Source organism: Leishmania infantum, chromosome 35 (assembly GCF_000002875.2).
Source record: "Leishmania infantum JPCM5 genome chromosome 35".
In the NCBI taxonomy this organism is placed as follows: domain Eukaryota; phylum Euglenozoa; class Kinetoplastea; order Trypanosomatida; family Trypanosomatidae; genus Leishmania; species Leishmania infantum.
Genome location: NC_009419.2, coordinates 786,019 through 809,956, shown reverse-complemented (window position 1 = coordinate 809,956; position 23,938 = coordinate 786,019). Strand labels below are relative to the sequence as shown.

Genomic DNA, 23,938 nt, shown 5'->3' with positions numbered 1-23,938 from the left:
CCTTGCGCCTTTGTGTCTCTGCGTCAGCCTTGAGTACCATTCTTAAGCCCAAGTGAGTGGAAGGAGGGGCAGGAGGGGGATGGCCGTCGCGTTGAAGAAGGACACAACAACAGCTCGAACAAACGCATCGCCATCGCCACTGCCACCATCGCCCGCCACATGCAAACACACCTGACTGGCCCCTCCGGTATGAGCTGCTGCTTCGTTGTTCGTTTCGTCTACGATTATGTGCAAAAATGTGTGCACATTCCGCATACGGTAACGTCTCTCCACTACACCACCTATTCGGCCGACACAGGCACCGACCTCAATATGGCACTGGCATACACAAACACACAAAAAAAAAGCAGGCGGCTCGCACCTCCTAGACGAATCTCTTCCGTGAAACTCGCTGCAGAAGCGTGAAAACAGCCGACATAGAAAAGAGGCAGGGAGAAAAAGTGGCGCACATCAGCTTCACAAGCACACATACAGATGGAAAGGCCCGCAGAGCGATACTGACAAGGGCAGGGTCGACAGGAAAGATGCAAGTGAGACACGGACTCGAACCAGCGCTGGCAATCCTTGATTCCTCGCGGATGCTGCACCGAGCTGTCGGCCGCCCTCCTCCCCCTATCCTTCCCGCTATCTCTGTGTAGCCCCTGTACCACACTAGTCATCATGTAGTTGTGGGCGTGACAGCCGCGCTGCCGGAATTGGAGACGGGCTTTTCGCGCGGCCTTGTACCGCCTGACCCCTTTACTGTGGCCAACTTGGTGTGCATCTCTAGCCGTTTCATGGTGGTGTTGCGCGGATAGCGGTAACTCAGCGCGCCACCGAGCGCGGCTGCTTCTTTCGCAAGCTTCTTGCGTACCGCACGCCGCGTCGCTTGGCGGAAGTAGAGGCTTGATGGCTGTGGCGGTGCTGTGCGGGGTGTCGGCGCCATTCCCGGATACGCGCACGGGCTCTGGTGACTGGTGGGTGAGCCGCTATCCGCAATGAGCCCGCGACGCACGCGGCAGACGTGCTGGTAGGTTTCGCTATCGACACATGAGTATGCTGGAAGGGGCACCGTAGCCGTGAATACAGTGCCATCCGCAGTAGCGCCAGCGGCAGCCGACTGGCACGTGAGCGTGAGCGAGATGATCAGCGCCGTCTTGGTGGGCACGGCGGGCAGCACTCGCAGTGTCACCGCGACCCTGCCAGGCCCTTTCCACCCCCACGTCTGCAGCTGTACCATTGAGGCAGGGGACGCGCACGCCACCGTCAACCCGTTGGGAGCCGCGAGCAGTCGATTGCCGGCGGCGTCGCGGAGCTGCAGAAGCACCGTGAAAGGCACACCTATCACTACCGCGTTAAACGTGTCTCGCACGCGTGTGCGGCTGAGGTCTACCGCGCCGGGCCGCACCGTGTACGACATTGGTGACTGTGCGATGGGCTGCCCGTGAAGGAGAATGAAGAGACGATGGTCGCCGGCCCGCTGGGAAGAGTCAAAGCGAATCATATACCGCCCCCTACCGGCGTCCTCGACGTTCAGCTTCTCCACCTCGCCCATCAGCAGCAGTCGCTCCCCACCGCGGCGCAGAGGCCGATTGAGCAAGTTGCGCGCCTGTACCTCGATGAGGACGGGGCTGCCAGGAAGGATGCGGCGCGGGATGCGGCGCGCCGTAGTCCAGCATGCCACGCTCCGCTTTTGATCCACAAACTGAAGCACCTGCGGTTCGCGAACCGCTAGTTGCATGAGCAGCAACGACGCAATGTGTTGCGAACTCAGCAGCTGCCACGAGGGGAGGGAGGATGGCGTCAGCGCACCAGGCGGCTGCCGCTCCAAGCACAGCAAGGGGCAGTAGTACGCAAAAACACCGTGAGGAGATAGGTAGCAGGTGCCGTAGAGGCCCGGGTCCAAGGTGAGCGTCACTTGCAGCACATGACGCCGCACCACGGCGCCAAGCTCCGTGTCCCACCCAATGCTCACCCCCTCCACGAGCCGCTGCAGTACCCACTGACTCTGCTGATGCACCAACAGTCGCATCGCGGAGAGCATGTGCGCATCGTCACCGGCAAGCCGCTGCATCGCCTCCACGTCCACCACGAGCTTCGCCTGCGGCAGGTACGCGGTCAGACGCTGCCTCATCATCTCGTAAACCTCTGCCAGCCGCCGCTGGTACACGTCGCACTCCTCTTGCGCCAGCGTGCGTGTGATTTCCGCGGCGATGTCGCTCCGGGACGGAATCTCGTCGGCAGTGAAGCACAGCATCAACTTGTCGCCGCTAAGCCGAACTATCGCCTCGCGACGTGTGGTGAAGAGCACAAGGACGGACCGCAGCCGACGCACGAGCGCGGCGCTAAGAATCGCGGCGGAGTGGAACGCATCGTACGCCTTGGCCGTCGCGTCAGCCGTCGATTTTCGCGACGGAGACGCCGCATGTGGCCAGGGTGATACCACTGCGTCGATCGCCGCCGCCGTCTCGGCCAGCAGCAGTCGCTCAAACTCCTGCACGGGCATCGCGTCCAGCGTGGTGCCCTCCAGCTCGAGCTTGAACCGAAGCAACTCCGACGACAGCGGTGGCGTGGCTAATCCACGGGCACTCTTTGCGCGTCTGCTCTTCTTCGGCTCCTCCGCGTCCCCGGGTGGCGATGGCGACAAGTCCGCTGCAGTGCTTTCATCACTCTCCTCGGAAACATCTGCACGTCGCGGCGGCGACGTCGACACCGCCGCGACCCCCTTCGGCGCGGAGAGAAGCCGACGCGCAACTTGCAAGAAGCGGTCCCTCGTCTGGTGGACCCGCACCAGAGCCACATCTGCGGCAATGGCCCGCCCAATCGTGGCCTGGCAGGCGTACACCACGTCTGTATGTGTGACCTCGTTGAACTCGATGCAGCACGACGGGTACGCCGCACTCTTGAACATCACCGCGGTAGAAGCCGCCGCCATGGGCGCAGCTGGAAAGCGCGTGACAGCACGCTCCTCGGTGACATACCGGAAGCGCACCTGCAAGCCAGCCATCCCGCCCTGCCGCACCCCGACAACGACCGCCGCAAGATCGGCAGCATCTACCTCGGCAAGAAGACTCCGCAGCGGACCACGCACCCAGTCCATGAAGGTGCGCAGCGCATCGCAGACGCGCACAAAGACAGCGCCGTACCGGTCGAGGTCTGCCGATACACTCGTGGTCCCATCGCTCGGCATCGTCGAGAGGTTCCAGTCGACGGTGACGATGCTGCGCTGCAGTACAGGATGCGCTTGGCGCTGCAGCAGTCTCGTCGCACGAGCACTTACAGCTGCCAGCTCCGTCTGCCACACCTTGCGCTGTGCTCGCAGTGTACGGGACAGCGTCGCCATCACGTCCGGAATGACCAGTGCATGCTGGGCCGTCGATAAGTACAAGGAGTGCGAGAGCGCCGTGCCATTGAGCTCGACAAATTCCTCGCCGCGGTGAGGCACCACCTGTATCTCAATCGAGTCAACGGTAGCCACCTTCTCCCGCTCCGCCCCCGTGGCCGCCGCCCACGAAGTCGTCGGGACGCTGCTCGGAGGTGAAACGTCGTAGGTGCCGAGAACCAGGGACGTACCGAGCCACCGCAGCAGCTGTGTCTGGGTCGACAGACTGCACTGTCGGTACGAGTCTGGCTCGTAGCGAATCTTGTACGGGAAGTCCTGCAGGAGCAGCCGCAGCACTTCGCGCTCGTGATCTGGCGTGAGGAAGTCGTGGAGCAGCTCGGCGCAGTAGTCGTCCTGCTGAAGCATGTGGATGCCGAGAAGGCGCACATCGCTGAACCGGACGCGCTGCGTGCACGCAAGAGCAGATACAGTTCCCTTCTTTGCAGCAGCCGCTGCCGCCTCATCCTCGCCGCACTGCTGCAAGGAAGGGGACTGCTGTGGCTCGCGCTCACAAATCGCATCGGCGCCACCGTCTGTGGGCGGCGTCGTGAGAGAGGCCTGCGCCACATGGCGCTGCGGAGCGAAGCCGGCGACGCTGGCCACCTCCCACATGCCAAGCACGTCAAAGAGGATGGCACGCACGGCGGGGCTGAGCGTTGGCACCCAGCTCAGGAAAGACTTGGACACAAACACCGCCCCGTTGCGGGTGGTAGCCGCTTGGTCGCTTGGCTGGAGAGAGACGACGCCCTCCCCACCTTCCCACCGCACCGCGCCGGCAGTGTTGGATCGCCCAGAGCCAATCGGCGCGAAACGCACGGGCGACGGCAGCGCCGGCTTCAGCGCGTCAGCTGTCTCCTGGAGACGCTGCAGCACCTGTGCCGTGTGTAGAACCGCCACTGGGTCGCCAACCGCGATCGCGTACTCTAGCGGGGTAAGACGCGACGGCCCGGCTGGTCGCTGGAGCGCGCGGTAGAGCGCCAAGCTCATCACCTCTGCACCGCTCTGCTCACCACTCGCGCCGCCGTGGCGGGTCGATGGCACCATGTATGTGCGAGTGACTGTGTACAGGGTCTGCTCAACAAACTGCAGCAGCAGCTGGCCACCGCAGTGGCCGGCCATCACGTGAAGCAGCGGCACCGCAGATGACGCAGCTGAGCTGGAGTCGCCCGCTCTTGGCGCGTTGCCGCTTGCGTCCTCTCGCGTCCACACGCCGTTTGTTTCCGGTGGCGCCCCCTCAGCGCCTATGGCGCCGCCGTCGTTCGCGCTCATGCAACTGCCAAGCAACGCGGCGCAGTCGAGCACGGTGTGGGTAAGAAGAAAGGAGGCGCAATCCGCGTTCTCGTGCAGCGCTGCCCACTCGAAGGCGTAGCGGCCCGTTCGCACGTCTTGCATCGATGGATCGCTCATCTCCAGTTGCACGAGCAGCTTCACGACATTAAGGGAACCGTTTGCGGCAGCCACGTGCAGCACGCCGCAGTCGTCCGCGACGTTGTAGTCGGCGAGTACGCGTAGACCCACCGTGTTGCCTGTCTGCACGCACCACAGCAGCAGAGACGCAGCGCTGCGCAGGGGCGGCGCGAAAGGTTGATAGACCACCTCCCCCGCTTTCAAACCACGCGCAGCGGGGCTCTGCTCATACCCTTGGCGCACCTTCTCCTGCAGTGCAGCGTTTACCTCGAGAACACCGCTCAGCCAGCCGTACCGCTGCAGCGTGGAGTCGCACAGCAGCAGCCTCTTTTCAATGGCACCGCTTCCATGCGTGCTCAGCCGCGCCAGCAGCCCTTGCGCTGTCCCCCCTTCCCCACAGAAGCTGAATAGCACCCGCAGCAGTTCATGCAGGACCCGCGCGCTGCCAAAGGCGTGTGCGAGGTGCAGAGGCGTGTGCCCGTCCATGTCCTCGCGTAACGCGAGCAGCGCAGAGGCTTCGGCGCCGCCACCCATCAGCTGCGCGCCGGGCGGCACCGCCAGCTTCAGTGCCGCAGCCGTGGTGCGCCAGCATCCGCCGACCGCCGCGCAGTGCAGCACGGACGTTTGCGCGGACATCAAGTCGCCGGCATGGCAGAAGTTCTGCACGAGTTGCACGGCGAGATCATCGTAGCCGCCCAAGGCCGCCAGCATCACAGCTGTGCGACCGCACGAGTCGCCGAGGGAGATGTCGGCGTTGGCCGCCAGGAGTGCCTCCACGGTGGCTCTGTGACCGTGCGCGGCGGCGAGCATGAGCGCGGTGCGGCCTTCTCTGTCCCTCTGATTCACTCGATGCGGCTTCAGCAGCGCCACAACGAATGCCGTACCCCCGCGAGCCGCGGCGACCATCAGTGGCGTCTGACACTGCCGCATGCGGCACGGCTGGCCCATCGGCACTCGAAGGGCTGCAAACGTCTCCAGTGCAAACGGCTGCCGGTGGTGCAGCGCGTGGTAGACGCTCGTGCAGCCCCGCGCATCTGCGGCCGCCTCCACGTCGGAGCGCTGGCAATGACGAGCCACCTCGATGAGTATGTCCTTTGGGGCCCAGCGGGCGACGGCATGCATGACGTGCCGGACGCTGCCGATGACGTGCGCCAAAACTGCCGGGAGCTCCTCCGGCAGCAACGGGAATAAGTAACGCGGTGGTGCTGGTGGGCACTGCTGTTCTTGGCGAGGATCATTCATGTCTGTCATCAGCCCCGCCGCGTAGAGGCGGTCCGCTTGCTGCATAACGAACACCAGAAGTGGCCACCTCCGCAGCGAAGCTGCTGCAATGGCAAGCAGGTTGATCGTCTCCTTGCGCGGAGTGGCACCGGGCCAGGAGAGTAAGTGGGTCAGTATATCCTCGTACGTCTGTGCCATGGCGGAGCCTTGACGACGCAGGTGCGCCTCTGCCAGCATCGCCATGCACAGCGTCAACGCGTCCATGCGACACACGTCATCTGCAATGTGCACCGACGCGGCACTTGCACTTCTCCCATCGTCGAGGCAGGCCTCGCAGCGGTGCGGACGGCGCGTTGATCCTTGCCGCGGGTCCCATGAACGGGGTCGATTACCAGCGGCCATTGCAGCCTGCAGCTGCGCGTGGCGCTCCTTCGCGGTCGCCCTCCTGTCTGCTGCCGTGGTAAGTCGGGTCGCCGTGGCGCGGTGGTACACCAACGAAGGTCCTTGTACGGCGATGTACTGCACCCACTCTAGGCTGCCGGCCGCGATGGCGCACGTCAGCGACGTCATGCTCGTGAGCACGTAGGTTCCCCCAGCCAAGAAAAAGGCCGCCGGTCTCAGCTGCAGCTGGCGAAACACAAACGACGCCGAGACTGCACACCCGCGCATTGCTGCCGGCGCGCCACCGATATCCGCCACCGACTTCAGCGCACCGGAGTTGCGCATGTCACCCAGATTAGCACTAGTGGCCGCAGGAGTTCCAGCGCTGTCGAAGACGCTGAAGACGTCGCCCAAGAGCTTGTGCTGGGCCGCGCGACGGCACACCCGGTCCACCGCCTGCGACACGCCAAAGCCGCTGAAGATCAGCGCAAACATATCGCGAGCCGCGATGTAAAGAGTTCGAGGGTCGAGTACAAGTTCCACGCGCTCAAAGTACGGGAACCACCTCCACCCATCCGCGTGGGTAGCGGCGAGGGCGTAGAGTGACGGCGCGGTGACCGTGGCGCGGATGTTCGAGTACGAGAGTGCAGACCCGCTGCCGTCGGAGCCCACAACGGGGAGGTGGAGCTCCATCATCTCCGCCGTTAGAGCGCTCACCGCGTCCCCATAGCCAAGTTCTGCGGCGCTGTGGAGCACTGTGTAGGACTTGTATTGACCACACCGCTTGTGCCACAGTCGAAGGACGCTGAAGAGGTGCAGACACAAGGACAGCGCCCGCGCAGAGACGCATGTGGCAGCGCTACCCGCACCACACGGCGGACGCGGCGCCGGCGCCACACCGCGCCCTACAAGACCGAGCGCCAGCAGCACAACAGCGCCGTCAGCACAGCCGCGCCACAGTGCATAGTCCACGGCCGCCGCCGTCACGCGCGCGCCACGCCGGCCACCCTTGCGGCACAACGCCTGCATCGTAGCGGCCAGCGTGGTCAGTCTCCATGACTCCAGCTGATAGTCATCCACCATCCGCTCCACCAACAGAGAGCGAAGCGCTGGCACGAGGCGCGCGTCTGCGGCGAAGTAGGCGAGAGCGGTTAGCTGTCCCCGAACGCGTGGCGCGGTGACGTTCTCTGCATCCTCATCCGCCTCCGCGTCGCCGCCGTCGAGCGAGACAGCTAAGTCGGCGAGAAGGGCGGCGCTGCCGTAGCACTCCACGAGCGCCTGCGCCACCTGCACGAGTCCCTTCGCTGCAGCGACGCGCACCGTGCCGGCGAACCGCAGCGGGTGGCCAGCCGTGGCGAGTGCGCGCACGCAGTCGGCCAGCGCCGCCTCTGCCTCACGTTGCATGCCAGGAGGCGCACTCATCACCAGTCCACGCAATACATCGCCAACGCTGCGGCCGGCCTCCTCCTCCGTATCCTCCGGCCGGAGCGGTGGCGAAGCCGCCAGCAACAGGCGCAGCAGCACATAGTCGCGCTTCCACGCCGCCAAGCAAAGTGGACTGATTAGCGAGGCGTGTATGTTCCGTAGCCGAACGTGCGCGGCCATGGCAGCGGTGGGGCAGCTGCGCTCGTGCACGGCACATCCGGCCTTGAGGAGGTACATCACAATGTCGCTGTGACGCTGGTGCACTGCCATGAGAAGCGGTGTCGGTTGCGTGCCAGACGCACTCAGCGGCGGCCCCGAAGCGCCACTGAACCAGTCTTGTGCTAGGTCTACACTGTAGTGCTCCTTGAGCAGTCGCAGCACATCCAACCGCCCCGCCGCAGCGCAGGCCACCACGACACGGCTGAGCCACGCACACGGCACGTGGTGGAAGTCACTCAGGTGACGGGTCTGCAGAAAGGCGTCCAAGACGCAGCGCACGATTGCAGTTCCTCCATCACTGGCCTGCTTTTCTGCGGAAGCGTTGACAAGGCAGAAGAGGGTGTCAGCGACCAGCTCCAGCGCTGCCATGGCGGCTTGCTCGCCGGTGTGACGCGCCTCTGCCCCAGCGTCACTCGCGGTTTTGGCCACACACTGCGAAGCTGCCGCTGTCTTCCAGCGCTGCTGCTGTGCGTAGTGCACTGCCGCCACCAACGCACCATCTCCGCTGCAGTGCAGCATGCGCCGCCCGTGCCGCGTTGCAGGCGCAATGCCGGCAGCGACGAAGAGCGCCACAAGAGACGCCCTGCTGCGGCTGTGGTGCGCCATCGCGTAGTCCGTCACCGTCCACCCTCGAACATCGCGCAACGGCCACGGCGGCAGGTGGAGGCCGTACCGCAGCGAGCGCACCAGGTCGATCTGGCCTGCCTCCACGGCGTAGCTGTACACGTCGCGCACTTTCACGCGATGCAGCAGCGTCACGACGGTGGCCCGCCGGACAGTGGGCACGACAAGCCGGTGAAACGGCTTTGGTGGGCGATAGAGGCCACCTCGGCCGGTCAGACGGTTCGGCAGCAGTCGCGGGGCTTTGATGGTGAGAGGCACCAAGGTGGGCTCAATCAGCGTCGTTGGGCGAGGCGGTGGTGGCGGCGCTGTTGCCAGCAGCTCCGCCCATACCGTCTTTGGCAGTGCCTGTAGGTGCTCCGCCAGGGCGACCGTGGCATCAAAGCACCCCACCGCAGCGGACAAGTGCAACAGCTCTGTCGGGTGCACCTCGGAGGCCAGTGGGTCACAGGCACGAGCCAGGTATGATGCCAAGCGAGACCTCTCGCGCCTCCGCGACATGCCTTCGTACACGAGCCCTTGCAACGTGCGAAGAAGGACGCGTGAGACGTGGAATGGGTCGATAGCGCGAGATCCCAGGAGACCGCGAACCACGCTCTCCAAGTTGGAGCTCGTCGCCTGCTGAAGCGCAGTCCACGAGCCATCCCGAGAAGAAAGAGCTGCCCGGCTGAGGATGAGGACCTGTGCCACCCCTTCGTGGCCTTCCCGCAGCGCCACTGCGAGGGCAGACTCATGACCCGCAATGGCGTTCACGTCTGCGCCGGCGCACTTAATGAGAAAAGTCGCGGCGGCTGCATCACCAGCAGCAGCGCAGGCCACGAGCGGATTCACAGCTGTGGCCTGCACATCGCACAGCTGCTTCTCGACGCACCAGCGCACGCCTATGGCGTCACCTAGGGCGCAGAAGCGGCACAGGAGGATGTTGTCACGCCGCAGCACCTCGACTGCGGCAGCACAGCGCTCCGTGACCCAGGAAAAGAGCGGCTCTGCAGCAGCATCAGAGCGGTGGGTGAGAAGGTAGAAGAGAAGGTCTCGGGTGTCATCTGCCGTCTCGGCCGTCAGCGCGCCGTACTCGCATAGAAGTCGGATGAGGTCGACCGGCACGGGGGCTGGGCCGTTGCCTCTGCTCACGGCGTAGAGAAGGGCGCATCGCAGTGGTGTGTAGCCGCGCCGCGCGCCACCGTATGGGTACTGCCGAGCAGCCTTGACAGCCGCCACTGGGTCGGCGTCCTCGGCGAGTGAGCAGTAGCTGCATCCGCTGTGGCTTGTCAAGGAACCGCTTGCAACGGCGCTCCGCTGCTGCCGCTGAGCCTGGCGCCTGATTTCGCGCTCCTCGAGCTTGCGCAGCCGGCCGCGCAGGGCACTGTGCCGCACGAGGGCAATGTTCTCCCAGTGAGGCCCCCACTGCACATCAGCAGTCATAGAGGACGTAGAGGAGGAAGACGAGGACAGTCTTGCGGCAACGGAGCGCTGCGCTGCAACGGCGCTGTGGTGCTGCAAAAGGATGGCTGCCACGCGGGTCATCCCAAGACTACAGGCAAAGTGCAGCGCGGAGAACCCGTTTCGGTCCTGCACGGCGGCTGCAAGGGTTCCAGGAGGACACTGCGCCAGCAGCAGCTCCACCACACGCCATCGCCGCGCCTTCATCGCCGCCAGGAGAGGGGTGCTGCCGTTCACGTCTGGCTGCGTCAGGCACGAAGCTGGTAGGTTGTGGAGGAGGTACTGCACGCACGCCGGCTCACCGGTGGTGGCAGCCACGTGCAGCGGTGTCTGCCGCCGGTAATCGCACAAGAGTTCTGCGTATGGACCGCCAGGCACCGAGAGACGTGCGGCAAGGCCCAGGTCCTCAGCGACGTACCGCACAACATCCAAGCCAGAGCCCGCAACGGCTGCGTGCAGGACGCTTTGGCCAGAAAACGCATCACGCGTCGTCACCTCGTCGGGAGAGAAGAAGTAGTGATGCACCAGCGACTTCACAGCCAGCAAGCTCGCCCCATCGCGGCAAAGGTCGCCAAGGGAGGGCGAGTACAGGTGAAACAGGTCCACTGGGGTATAGCCGATTCTGTTGCGCATAGACTCCTCCTGCAGCGCCGCGGGCGGCACCTGAAGCGCGCGCAGACGAGCGCACAGCAGCCCCACCAGCGCCGCGCGGCGGCGCTCCAGCGCGATGTGGAGTGGGGTGTCGCCAGCGCGGTTGGAAATGAGCGGGTTGGCGCCGCCTTCCTCGAGCAGCACCTTTACAACACCCACGTGATTCCCCAGAACAGCGAGTTGCAGCGCGGTGCATCCCGACTGTCGCTCGGCCGCGTCCACGGCGACGTACGGCTGCGACACCAGGAAGTGGACCGCGGCCTCGTTCCCCACCTGCGCCGCCTCGTGCAGAAGCGTGCGACCGAGAAGGTCTTCTGTATTGCCGTTCCACCGGGTCACGCCAGAGCACCACGCCTCGACGCGGAACGGCCGTCCATAGTTGGCGGCGAGCGTGGCGGGTGAAAAGAGTCCTGGGCCGCTGACGGCAGCCCCTGAGCCGCGCAGCGGGTCAGGAAGTTGCAGCTGGAGCCGCTCGGCCACCACGCGCTCTGCACGGAGCCCGCCCTCAGCACGGTCGCCTGGGGTGACAAAGAGGGCCGCCAGAGCATAGCGCTTCTGCCGCGGCATGCGAGATGCGTCCAGCACGGATGTGCCTTTCTCCTCCGCCTTGTGAGAAACACGCTGGTGACGCCGATGTGATCGGCACCCCTTTTGCCGGCGCGGGTGTGCCACCACCGCCAGCGGCGGGGCCGCGTCGGGAAGCCACCGCGTGCAGCTGCTCATGCACACACGCCGCCTGCTCCCTGACGTCGCAGTGCCGAGCACCGCGGTGCTTGAAGATAGTCCTTCCCTTGCCGACAGGCTCGCCGGCGGAACACCAAGCCGCGGGTAGCGCGGCAGCACATCTTCTAGATCGAGCGACGCCTCCTTGGCACGTGCGTAGGCGCGGCAGCCGCCGCAGTGCACAAAGCTGAACGTCTCCGTGAAGTTGAACGGGTGCAGTGGGGAGGAGACAATCGTATGTGCCTGCTGGGCAGAGACGTTTGTAGGCGGCTGCTTCACCGCCGCCGGCCCCCCGTCGCCTCCCGTCGCCAGCGAGACCAGCACTGACCGCACCTCAGCCAATGTGGTGTCTAGAGTAACATTGATGGTCGCAATGAGCTGGCTGCCACACGCGGTGGCGGTACAAACCAGGCACAGAATAGGTGCGCGGGCCGGCGTGAAGTCGGACGGTGCCTCCATCGCTACAAGTGCCGCGCCGGTGTCCTTCTTTGTTGGGAGTTCTAAAAAGCTAGATACTTGATGCGCTGCAGACATGCGTTTCGCAACGCACCTTGTGCTTCCTCACACCACCACGACGCTTTGAGCACGCGGCGGCGGTGGTGGTGGACAGTATGCGCAGGCTGTGAGCGGACCAAGACAGCATGAGGGGTAGCCGACATGCGCCACCGCTTGGACAAGCGCGGCGCCGCAACGGCGGTACGATTGACCGCAATCTAGAGCAGATGCAAAAGACACGCAAGAAGGTGTACGTGTGTTCGCCGCTCTGCCGGCCCGTCGATTGAGGGGGGAGGGAGGGAGGGAGGTAGGGAGGGGGATCGGGGACAACGACCACAGAATATGAAGATGGGAAAGAGAACACGAGCAGGGACAGCAAGTGGAGTGGAAGTGTGGCGGCACCAGGGGAGATGGCCGGTCGCGGCGGCAACCCGCGTCAAAAAGAATCGAAAGAGGCACTTGCGCTCTGGTCTACACAAAGCAAAATTCCCAGAGAGGGAGAGCTTCGCAAGGCGAAGGAGGGGAAGGGGCCTACGTGGAGCGGGGGAAGAGAGCGCCTGATACGATACACGGTGTCCTCCCTCTCCCAAAAACGACAGAAAAAGAAAGAGCGGCAGAGTTGCTTTTCGTCAGCGCTCCAGTGATCTCGTGTGTGCTGGAGTTCAGCGACGGTGCCTGCGGAGTGACGGTAATGAGTGTGCAAGTGTGCGCTGGCGCGGAAACAACAAAGGGAAAAAAAGATCAGCATACAAAAAGGGAAGGAAGGGGGAAAGGCAAGAGATAAGCGCGCGCGTGTGCACATGCCCCTAGAATCCCGAGACAGCATGATTGAAGAAGGGGCTGCATACGAGGAGAACGAGTCGCCCCCCAACCCACAACCTCTTCCCTGTAAAGAGCACGCAAGTCTGCGCACGCTACACGGCAAGTGCAAGGGCACAGGTGCTGCCGCACGACGACTGTGTGTGTGTGCATGTGTGTCTGCGTGAGGGGGGGGAAGTTCGGCAGCGACAAAGATGACTCGCAGCATATAACTCACCACAGCAACCAGGACAGAGCTGCCCCCATTGAGAGACAAGCCTTCAAAAAAGAGAAGCAGACTTCGATCGCGAGCGCCTTTGCGGTGAGACGCTCGACAGCTTCAGCCGCTTCTACCCTATATCAGCGGCAGCCGCCACTCGCTTGCCTGCTGATTGAGCTTCACCCTTGACCCCCTTCCGGCGCGCGAGGCAGCTGACCAGCGTGTGCACAGGCACGGAGGGTGCAGAAACGACAAGGGTACGCTTGAAATGAAAATAGAAAGGGGGTGGATAGCTGCTGCTTGCCGCTGACTAAAGCGACTCCGTTGACCTACGCACGACGCAGCATTACAGAGCCAGAGGAGAGTAGCTTCGGCAGAGCTCCTCCAGGTACGTTGCCCACCATTGCGCCGTCCCCGCCGTCGGTGGCGAAGAGACCGCCGCTTTCTGACCAGCGGCCGTCGACAAGGGCGAGTCAGCATCCGTGATAGCCCTGGTCAGTGCAAGGCCCGTTTTTCTGGCCACAAAAACGCTAGCCTCTGCCTTTGCCCGCGTGCTGCTCTCTTCCAAGAGCTGCGCTTGAACGCAGACACGCAGCTCCGCCATGCGCATCAGCATATCTCCGAGGCTATAGGTGGTGGCCACGTCGTCATCCGTGTGCTGCGTGGCGACAGACGAGCATGAGATCTGCTCTGCCTGCGGCTGAGCCTCGCCAGCGCAGCTCAGAGTCGCTACAGCGGCACGGCGTCGACGGCTCCACCGATGCGACCGAAGCACTCCGGCTGACAGACCGCCAGAGATCAAGGAGCACGGCGCCGTTCCAGAAGACGACGATGGCGATGAGGTCATGGCAGTGCTGCTGCACAAAGCGGTCACAAAGCGGTGCCATCCGTATCGGGCAGAGGCCGGCACCCGCGATCGGTGACTGCGCAGCTGATCCTCGGTCACCGCGCCTGTGCCCTCGACGTCGACGCGGGCGAAGAGCTGAGCCATGGCGTGCTGCAGAGACGCAGGCACAGCCATGGACAGAAGCGTGTCTGCCAAGGAACTTTGGCCGCCGTTTCGGTGCAAAGTGGCCATCGAAGGTCGTGGAAAATATGTCGAGCTGGGCACCGCCGTCGCCACAGCGCCTCCACTCTCCGACGACCGCGCACTGAGCTTGTCCAGCGACACTCGTACGCCCGTTGAGCTTAGCAACACCGGGCGAAGCAGGGCGCCGAGACGGCGCAGTGCACCGCCCCATACACCGACTGCCTCTGGCGGGCTGACGGCATACAGAGCGAGGAGAAGGTCCTCGTTCTCCAGAAGCTCCGACAAGCACACCGGGCTGATGCCGGTCACGACGGGTGCAGATGAGGCTTGTCTGCTCGCTGCAGTTGCGGTTGCGCGTCCCTCGCTGACGGCGCGGGTCGGCGCCGCAGCCCCGCCTGTCGGCGTCTCGCTTCGTCGACGCTGAGTCTCCTCTGAGGCGGCGAGCCGCTTTAGCGTGTAGTACACAGACCCGACCTCCTCGACCGCGCAGCACAGCGACAGATGCGTGACTGGAAGTGGCAAAGGGTACGCCTCCAGCCACCGCCGAAGCAGCGCGGAGACATCCACTAGCGTTGACTCGCGGCGAGGACACGATCCAACGAGCGTGTCGACAAGCCGCGCACACGCCGCGGCGGAAGACGACTGCCATTCTGGATTCGCCGACGGCGGAGTCGCCCACAGAGAGAGGGACTCGACGACACGAGTCAGAGACTGCGTCAGCTCCTCCTCAACCACCACCACGCGCGATGCGGTTGATGATGCGACGGGTAGGTGACTAAGTACCTGACTCACAGCTCGGCAGCACGAGAGTCCCAGCTCCGCAGCAGTACATGTGATGGCATTCATAGCCCATGCATCAGTGCTCTCTAAAAGACAGCGACCGATATGCTGGGCGTGGACCCACTGCCCCAGCAAAGTGTAAACACCCGCCCACCACACAGACTCCTCCGTCAGAGCGGCGGTGTCGGCGCTGCCGCTGGCAGCGATCAGGACCAGGGTGGCGTGCGCCGCCACGACAGGGTCCATTCTGCATACCCAGCAGCTTGCCCTGACCCGTGGCAGCATCGCGCTGTACACGTCGCACGCGGAAAGAGAGCGTTGCTGCTTCCTGTTGTCGAGCCTCGTATCGAGGATTGCACCGAAGCCGCCGCTGGCGGCTTCGAATAAGCTCCCTCCTCGGCTGCTGCTACCGCAACTGAGCCTTAGCGCATCAATGACAGTGCGCTGCTCGCGGGGTGGCATCCGTCGGCACGCGTAGCGCAGCCAGCCATGCGATGCCTTCAGCAAGCGCGTGTCCTGCAGCATTGCGTAGCAAGGATGATCGCGCAAAGCAATCGCCGCGTCGTCGTGCGTGGTCACTGGCGCGCTTGGAAGAACACCGCCTGCAAAGGCTGGGAAAACGGGCACGGGCAAAGGCGGCGGCACCGATAGGACGTGGGTAGAGATCTTGACCATGCACTCCTCCAAGCGCAGTCGGCCCTCGCAGAAGCTGGTGGCCCCGGTGATGAGCCGCGCCAGCGAAGGGGAAACCGTGGACAGCGCACGCCGCAGCTCCAGCACGTCCGCCAGCTCTGAGCCGCCGTTCAGTCGTGCGCCATGCACAAACACAGAAATAAGCCCTACGGCCTTCTCAACGAGGCGCCGCGGATGGTGCCGAGCAGCGTCCACGACGGCGGCCAGCCGTGACTCCAAAGGCACCAGTACCTCCAGCTGTAAGTACCGCGGATCCGCGGTGATGACGTCGACTAACTTGTCCAGGTCCACGTGCACCGACTCCCCATAATGCCCGGCGAGACCCCGAAGTGGCGACGCTTCGCCTTCCATCCTCGCGTTCGGGGAATGACAGAGAGCAGGGAGAAGGGCTGCACCTTGTGCGAGCGCGCACACGGCCTGCACATGGTGTTCCAACACCTCCGCCAGTGCCGCCCCTGCCGCGGCAGAGAACTCGAATGCCTTAGGAAACAGGAATGCCTGTAGATCTCGTCGAAGGCTCGCCTCCAGCAGAGCCAGCGGTAGAGTGTTCATGTCGCTCTCTGCCAAATGCTTCGCTTGTGCGTTCGCGCGTTGGCACCACTGCTGCAATGCGACCGCAGTCGCATGCGTCTGGCACAAATATCGGCCGTACCGACGATCGCCGCAGGCGCCCGCCGACCCGCAGCTTTGCGGCGGCTTCCTTGCGAAGTGGGTGTTCACAGAGAGGCGCGGGCAGAGCGCAGCCGCTGGGGCCGGTTCTGTCTTCTCTGTCGCAGTGGACGACGGGCGAGGAGAGGCACTGCCCTTCTCAGCGCACAGGAGGTCGGCGTACGAGGCGAGCAGCTGCTGAACGTAGGCGCACTCCACCGGAGACATCCACTGCGGCGCAGTGGCCAGCGCGCGTGCGGGCAGCTCGCGGCTTGCGCGAGCGCACGTTGCGCACCACGCGATGAGTTCTGCTGGAAAGGCGCCCGTGTCGCACTGGAACGAACGCGCGAACGCCGTCCAGCTCACGCAGGGACCGCTTCGGGACGACGAGGGCACAGCCGGAGGGCCGCTAGAAGAAGAAGGTGCTGAAGAGGCAGGCACACCCTGTGTGGCAGCAGCTTCGCCTGTTGTGGTGGTCGAGGACAAGGCCACGCGCAGCATCGCATTTGCAAGCTGCAGAACCTCGTCACTCACCTCTGCTGGTGTGTCAATAGAGACAATGCCCTGGCCAGCGCGCGCGGCTCTGCAAAGGAGCGACTGCAGTGCAGCGGCCACGTCCGCCACGCCCACGTACCCGCTCTGGTTTCTGTCCAGGTAGGAAAAGGCCACCAGCAGCTCCTCCATGTCGCTCTCCGTCAGAAGGCGCTGCGGACAAGGCAGCAGCATTGGACATGGTACAGACGGCGCAGGGGGAGTGAAGGCATGTGGTAACAGCGGGCAGCCGCTCGTCCACAGACACCGAACAGCCTCACGGTAGAGGCGGTGCTGCTCCGGGGAAACCGTCTCTCTCTCCGTCAGTGGGCCCGACCCACAAACAGGCGACGGGGCTAAGCGGCCGCCAGTAACGAAAGAAGCGGGAGGGCTGGTCGGTTGTGCCCGCAGCGGCGACGCCGAGACGTCGCGAGACGGAGAGGGAGTGAGGATGGGCTGGTGAACCACCGATGCGCATTGTCTTCGAGAGCCACTGAGGTTGTCGCTGCTATGCTGACTCCATGTGTCACCCACGAAGTGTGCCATCTTATCGCTCACCATCGGCCAGTACGTCTGCATGAAACCGCACAAGTCCAAAGGGCGCTGCTGGGCAGCGGCGGCGCACCGCGTGGGGGCGACATACGACGTCGGACTCCACCACGTCGGATGCACCGTCGGCGTCATGAGGCTGGAGGCTGCAGAGCACGAGGCAGCATCCTTTGTTGCCCTCACAGGCGCAAGGGCCGGGAACAGGCGTGATACAGCATCGCCCGTCACGTAGCCGTCGCCGTCCTCGTCAACGGCGAGGAAGACATCCCGCAGAAAAAAGTAGATGAACTCTGGAATCGACTCCGCCTCCTGACGAGCAACTTCGTCGGAGAGGCTTTCCAGCACCTGGGTGCGGGTAAAGACGCACGATGGCATGCTTGCGCTTCCGTTGCTGTGTGTGTGTGTGTGTGTGTGTGTGTGTGCGTGTGTGTGTGTGTGTGCGTGTATGCGTACGTGTATGGGTGTGGGAGGGGAAACCCTCTACACACACTGCAGCGAAGGTGTGCGTAAGGGTTGCACCAAGGAAGAAGAAAGATGGAGTGTGCGAATGCGTGCGCACATGCCGGCCATAAAACGGCGGCGGTCAACGAGAACAGAAACTCGTTTCAGAGGAGAAACAATATATATATATATATATACGTGTATGTATGTATTATGCACAGCCGCACCGCACCGCGGGCCAATCTATTCTAGGGAGGTACCAGATCAACGAGACACAAGAAGCGAGAGATGGTGTGTGTATGTGTGTGCGTGCATCAAGTATCTAAGCTGTATAAAAAGATGTGCTGTTTTCTGCGAGGAAAGAAAGGGAAGGGGTAAGATAAGACGTCAACAAGGGCTCAGGTTCAGTGTAGATGCCCGGTACGGATTGGTGGCGCCACATGCACATGCCCAGAGTGCATTCCAGCTGTGCAGCGTTAGTAGGAGGGTGACGCCTGTGACACAGGTCCAAGTTTAAGAAAAAGAAATGCCCCAGGAGAGAGCACTAGCGACTGCCCGCAGACGTAGTTGAACGACTGAAATCTTTCCCTTGCGTTTTGTTTGCGTGCGCGGGCTTTTCTGCCCATGGAAGGGAGGGCGCAGCAGCTTCGCCCTGTGCGTGTGTGTGTGTTTGTGCCGATGTGCGTTTGGGCAGGTTTGCTGAGAGATTCGACGTTGCCATGCGCAAGCATAGCAATGAGAGTGGTGCAGGATGAGAGGAGGGGGTGGATTGAGCAATAGAAGTAAGGGGTGGCAGAGATGCCAGGACAGACGGAAGACAGCTGAGCCCTCAGCGTACGCAAAACGTGAAGTTCCATGTGCCCTGTGCTGTGCCTACAAGCAGACAAACGAGGGTCGCGATAGGAAAGAGATGTGGCCCATCGCCGTGTGCCACCCGGAGAGAAGCAGAGGAAAGGGAAAGTAGAAAGAGAAACATTCGGAAACACACAAGAGGAGCCGTACAAAGACACACACACACACGCACCATGCGCTGCGGTCTGCACTAAACAGCTTCTATAAATGCCCCTCTCCTCCTCCCATCATGCCTGCCCCTCCCTCTGCTCCTGCACGCTGCCCTCGCTCCCTCGGTAGCCCACACAAACGCCGCTCCTCACTGTCGACTGGAGTCGTCGTCCTGCCTCCACCAAGGAGGAAAAAAGTGGGGAAGAAGCAAGGACACACGCAAGGGCCCGATATTGCTACATGCGCTGTTTTTTCTTTCTTTCGTGTATTTGAAGGCAACCGAATGTCGAAAGGCAAAAAAAAAGGACGCTACACGTCGTACGCGAACAAAAAGAAAGGAGCGCACGCTAGAATACACTTGCATGCAGACGCACACAAGCGCCCATGCCCCAACATTGTGATGGCCGCCGCGGCCGCCACGTCAGCACGCCTTCACCACTCCACAGGCGCACACGCCCACGTGCCCAAAAGAGAAGCGGCGCTGGTCTGCTGCTCATCCGCATGCCCGCACGAGCGGACACAACAAGCGAGACAAAGCAATCACAAGCGGTTTGAGACCAGCGGAGGAAGAAAAGGGAGGGGAATGAGCGATGAAGGCCAAAACCGGCGATGGGCAGAGCTCCGAAAGAGCTCTAAGCGAAGACGACGACGAACACGTCCATTTGTGCGACGCGGCTGCTCTCACTCGCCACACACCCACATAAGCAGAGCCCGCGATGGGCGGGCGCAGATGACCATAGGTGGGCCACCCAGCTGTTACCCTTTTCGGCTTCTATCCTTTTCTGCGTGGGAGAAAGAAAGGGGAAGGGGGAGGGAAGGGCCACTCCTCACATGCGGTAGCCGTAGTCGAGGTACGGCGCACACTTAGACCACATCGCCGATGTGATGAAGTACTTCTCCTCCATGCGATACAGGTCCTCTCGTGGGATACCAAAGTCCTCCCAGTCGAGCAAATCCGGGTCGCGCTCCGGCATGGCGCAGTTGTCGATGAACTGGCGGTCCACCCAGTCCTTGTTCCACGCCGGTGCCTTCGTACCTAGCAAGGCACCTTGGTGGATCGGGTAGCGCTCGTTGATGTGGCAGGCAATGTCGAAGACAATCTTCGGCAGGTGCACCGTCAGGTGGCGCTGGTTGTTGCACTCGGAGCACCAACGCAGCAGGTCGTTCGTGGTGAAGCGCACCGGACCCCCGAGCTCGGCAATGCGGCCCTCCGTGTGATCGAGAAGCAGCGAGCGGGCGGCCGCCTCGGCAAGGTCGCCGGCAAACACCGGCTGATGAATGCGCTGGCCACGATTCGGAACGGGCACGATCTTCATGTACCGCTGCGCCTTCAGATACTTGGAGTAGGAGAAGTCGTTCTCGGCAAAGATGTCCGTGCCGCGAATGATCGTGGCCGTCGGGAACTCCTCCAGCACGGCGATCTCCGCCTCGCGCTTTTGCCGCAGCAGCTTTGATGGGCTGTTCAAATCCGCGCCGACCATGGACATGTGCGTGAGTTTAAGGATACCCATTTCGCGGCACCACCTAGCTAGCATGCGCGGCCACTCAACGTTGATCGCTTCCATCGAAAACCACGACTGACTATTCTCGTAGCACGCTGGCTCCTGCCACGCCCCGACAACGTTAACGACGTTGTCCACCTTTTCCAAAATTGCCTTGACGACAAACTCCTTGTCGATTTCGTAATCCGTGTCGAAGTTCTGCCCGACCGTGCCGTCACCGCTCGACCGCATCTGGCGCACACTACTCGGCATGCCAGAGCGGAAGCGAAAGGGGAGGATGCTGGTGTAGCCGTGGTAGCAGTTCACGGCGTGGATGTGGTGACCAAGGATGCCGGTAGCACCGAAGGTGGCGACGTTGACACCCATTGTGTTCGCCTCCGCACCGCCGTGGCGCCACGTCGAGGACAACTCCCCGTTCATGTTACGCACAAACATACGCCGAGACATTTTCGCTACCGAGGTGATGCCGAAAGAGAAGAGGAGAAAGTATGAAGACTAATACGCGAGAACGCAAAGACGGCGGTCACCTAATGACGCCCCAGTCACCACTGTTGCTAGTGGCGCCTTCAATCTTCTTCGTGTCTGAGATGCCGGGTCAGTAGCCGAGGAAGCTTGATAGGAGCGCGGATGAAGACGGCAAAGAAAGAAAAAAACAGCTAGGCTAACGCGAACACTTCTATGTGTATCCGTGTGTGTGTGTGTGTACACTGGGGAGTTCACAGCAACTACTGTTGTGAGTGGGAGGGGGGCGGCGAACGACGGAAAAGGCTAGCAGCAGCAGCAGCTTTCCGCACCCGGGGGGGGGGGGCCGCAAAACAACTATGTCAAAGGGAGAGAAAAAGAGCCTACAAATAAACGCGCAGCGGTGCTTGCTTGGGTTGGCGGGTGCCAATACGTGTGCGTATGTGAGTGGGTGCGCAATGGCGTCCACGACGGCAATCCAGGCGTCTTTTGTGGATACTTTCCTTTACCTTCCTCCTTGTTTCTTTGTTCTTGCTAGGCGAACGACGCTGGCGCCATGTACTTCTCCTCGTGTGTGTGTGTGTGTGTGTGTCTGTGTGTGGGCACCAAAAGGGAGGAAGAATGCCAGGAGGAAGGAGAGGTAGAGACGCACCCCGACTCAAGGCCAGGGAAGGGGATGCGGGTGATGTTGATGCTGGAGTGAGGCGGTGTTGTGTCGTCCTCCGCTGACACTCCTGCGCTTGGTTGTTGTCTTCCTGTTCCTGGTTTGTGGGTTGTTCCAGACGAGCCGTCACAAGGCAAGACATGCGCAGGGCAACAGCGGCGAGGCAGTGGATGAAGCGAGAAAAGAATTGGAAAAGGTGCTGAGAAAGCGAAACAAAATGATGAGAAGTGCCATGTGACACGCAAGACTGGCTACGCATATCCACCCTCACAGAAATAGATACAGACACACACACACAAGGAGCGCGAACATACTCTCCACTGCTACAAGTGCTGGATCTCCTCTCTCTCACCCGCTAGCTCGCTGCCGCGCTTGCCTCGCCTCCCTCTCTCCCCATATCCTCCTCCTGCAAGCGCACACACAAATGCATGGCCGTCGTAGCAGAAGGGAAGAAATGGCGCGCACGTGAAAAAGCGCATAGAAAATGCGAGACGGAGAGACAAGAGCGAAGTACCACCACCAGCAGCATCAGCAGCATTGGTACGAGGAGGAAAGCAGCCCGTACATCAGCTACAGCGAGGTTACGTGCATGTTCATGCTCCTCGAGGGGTGCTGCCCTCTCTTCTCGAGGAGGTGCAGGTCTGCCAGCAGCCGCACACCTGGGAGCTTCACGATGGAGTGGTCTTTGAGGGCAGAAGACCGTGATCTTCCTCCCATTCACTCCCTCGATTTAACCAGTAGCGGCGCTGCTACGTGTCACTCGATGGGGGCTGCGGAAAATGGGGTGAGGGGAGGGGAGGGGGTTCGGTTGCCTCATGCACATCCCTATGTCTGAGTTGGTGTGTGTGTGTGTGTGTGTGCTCTCTGCTTTCATCGTTTTTTTATTTGCATGTCAATGAACAACTCAAAAGGAGAGAAATCACAAATGAAATCGAAACGGGGAAAGACAATGGCACGCCGCAAGCGCCTCGCGTGCAGAGACGATGATGTACGTGCATTGGCGGGTGGTGTGTTCGTATGCACGAGTACATGTGAGCGTGGGTGCCGCGGAGGTGGCGGTGCTGCTGATCATGTCGTCTGTTTGCACCAACAAAAAGCGGCAGGCTATCCTACGAAACCCCATTCACACGCCCACAGACGCGCACATTCGTTTACTTCTTCTGGAATGCCGCCACCTCAGCGCGCTGGGCGTGCACCTTCTGGGTGTGCTTCTTGGAGTGGTCACGCTGGCGCAGCGCACGGCGGTTCGAGGCGATGAGGCGCAGGTACTCACGGCGCTCAGCGGCAGACGCGCGCACCTTGGCGATGGCGTCCTTGGCCTTCTTGGCACGGCGGGCCTTGACCCTTGGCGTGATCAGACGCTGGATCTTCGGGGCCTTCAGCCGGTCCTTCTTGCCGCTCTTCACGACGCGGCGGCGAACAACGTACTTGCGCACGTCTTCGGTGCGGGACAGGTTGAAGAGCTTGCGGATCTTGCTCGCGCGCTTCGGGCCCAGACGGCGGGGAGCCGTGGTGTCCGTCACACCCTCGATCGGCTGGTCACCGACCTTGGAGATGGTCACGTTCACCAGCGCAATGTCGCTCGCGAGCACGCAGCCGCGAACGTTCTTGCGGCGGCGCTCACCCTGGTAGCCGCGGAAGGTGTTGAAGCCGATTGCACCGCGCTTCACCAGCAGCGACACACGGCTGGAGGCGAGCACGCCAGGGACCATCGGGAAACCATCCTTGTCCGAGCCACCGCGCAGCCGGAAGATGTAGCCCTTGAACTCGCTGCCAAAGATGGCGCCGTCCACCTCGTTGCCGAGGCGATAGTCCTGCAGCTGCACGCGGCGGAGCACCTCGTCCGAGATCTCGAACTGCTTCACCGTCCCGTTGCGGGGGTACGCGATGTTGAGCTTCATCTTTCTCTAACCGTTATCGAAGTCACTCTGCGGTGAGATGAGAAGAGCAGGAGAGAGACAGAGAGGTGGGAAAAGAAAAGGGAAGAGGAGGTGAAGGAGGCACTCATGTGTCCGTCATGGCGGGTGCTCGTGTGGGGGTGTGCGAAAGGGCTCGGAGACGTGTCGCCCACGCCTTCCTCGCAAGGCGCCTGCTCGCTTCGGAGCATGCGCCTGCTAGAAACCAAACACCACAAGAGCATACAAAAAAAAAGGGAGTTGCCCCGTGTCACGGCTGAACGCGAACGCGCAGGGAGCTCGGTCCGACGAGGAAGACTGTCGCACGCCCACCTCTTCCCTACTCGGTTATGTGCCTTTACAGCTTTGCTTTCGTTTGTTTTCTTCGGCCGCGTGAGAGACGATGTGGTTACTTTGTTATGCGGCTTACGCGCTCTTCGGCGAGGCGCTACTGGACGGCCTCACGGTCACGGCCATTCGCATCCTGCGGCCACGGCAAGACGACAGAAGCGCACGAGAAAAGCAAGAGGACAGAGAGTGCCTCGACGTCGCCGTGCGCCTCTCCCGCCTCCCCCCCCCTTCAGCCATCTACAGCTGCGCCATCCTCGGCTCTTCACTGAAACCACCACTTCTCCCCTCCCTCGAAGCGGAAAAAAAAGGCCTAAGAAAGAGAATGAGCTTCAGGCCGGAACAATCCAATCGAGGCAGCAGAGAAACACGCGTGCACACAAGAGATGGGGAGGCACGAAGGGGAGGGGGGAGAGGGAGAGGCGTGTACG

The 23,938-nt window shown here is 62.3% G+C and overlaps 4 protein-coding genes across 4 annotated transcripts; all 4 read right to left on the bottom strand.

Moving 5' to 3' along the window:
- Positions 1 to 658: 658 nt before the first annotated feature.
- LINJ_35_2030 (putative ankyrin repeat protein) lies at positions 659 to 11,983 on the bottom strand (the record flags this gene model as incomplete). Its single annotated transcript, XM_001468984.1, has 1 exon — positions 659 to 11,983. One exon carries the CDS (start codon positions 11,981 to 11,983, stop codon positions 659 to 661), a length of 11,325 nt encoding a protein of 3,774 aa, XP_001469021.1.
- Positions 11,984 to 13,308: 1,325 nt separating this feature from the next.
- On the bottom strand, positions 13,309 to 17,568 carry LINJ_35_2020 (hypothetical protein, unknown function; the record flags this gene model as incomplete). Its single annotated transcript, XM_001468983.1, has 1 exon — positions 13,309 to 17,568. One exon carries the CDS (start codon positions 17,566 to 17,568, stop codon positions 13,309 to 13,311), a length of 4,260 nt encoding a protein of 1,419 aa, XP_001469020.1.
- A 1,895-nt stretch (positions 17,569 to 19,463) lies between these two features.
- Positions 19,464 to 20,573, bottom strand: LINJ_35_2010 (conserved hypothetical protein; the record flags this gene model as incomplete). Its single annotated transcript, XM_001468982.1, has 1 exon — positions 19,464 to 20,573. One exon carries the CDS (start codon positions 20,571 to 20,573, stop codon positions 19,464 to 19,466), a length of 1,110 nt encoding a protein of 369 aa, XP_001469019.1.
- Positions 20,574 to 22,415: 1,842 nt separating this feature from the next.
- Positions 22,416 to 23,165, bottom strand: LINJ_35_2000 (putative 40S ribosomal protein S6; the record flags this gene model as incomplete). The annotated part of the gene is made up of 1 exon (XM_001468981.1): positions 22,416 to 23,165. One exon carries the CDS (start codon positions 23,163 to 23,165, stop codon positions 22,416 to 22,418), a length of 750 nt encoding a protein of 249 aa, XP_001469018.1.
- Between the last annotated feature and the right edge of the window lie 773 nt (positions 23,166 to 23,938).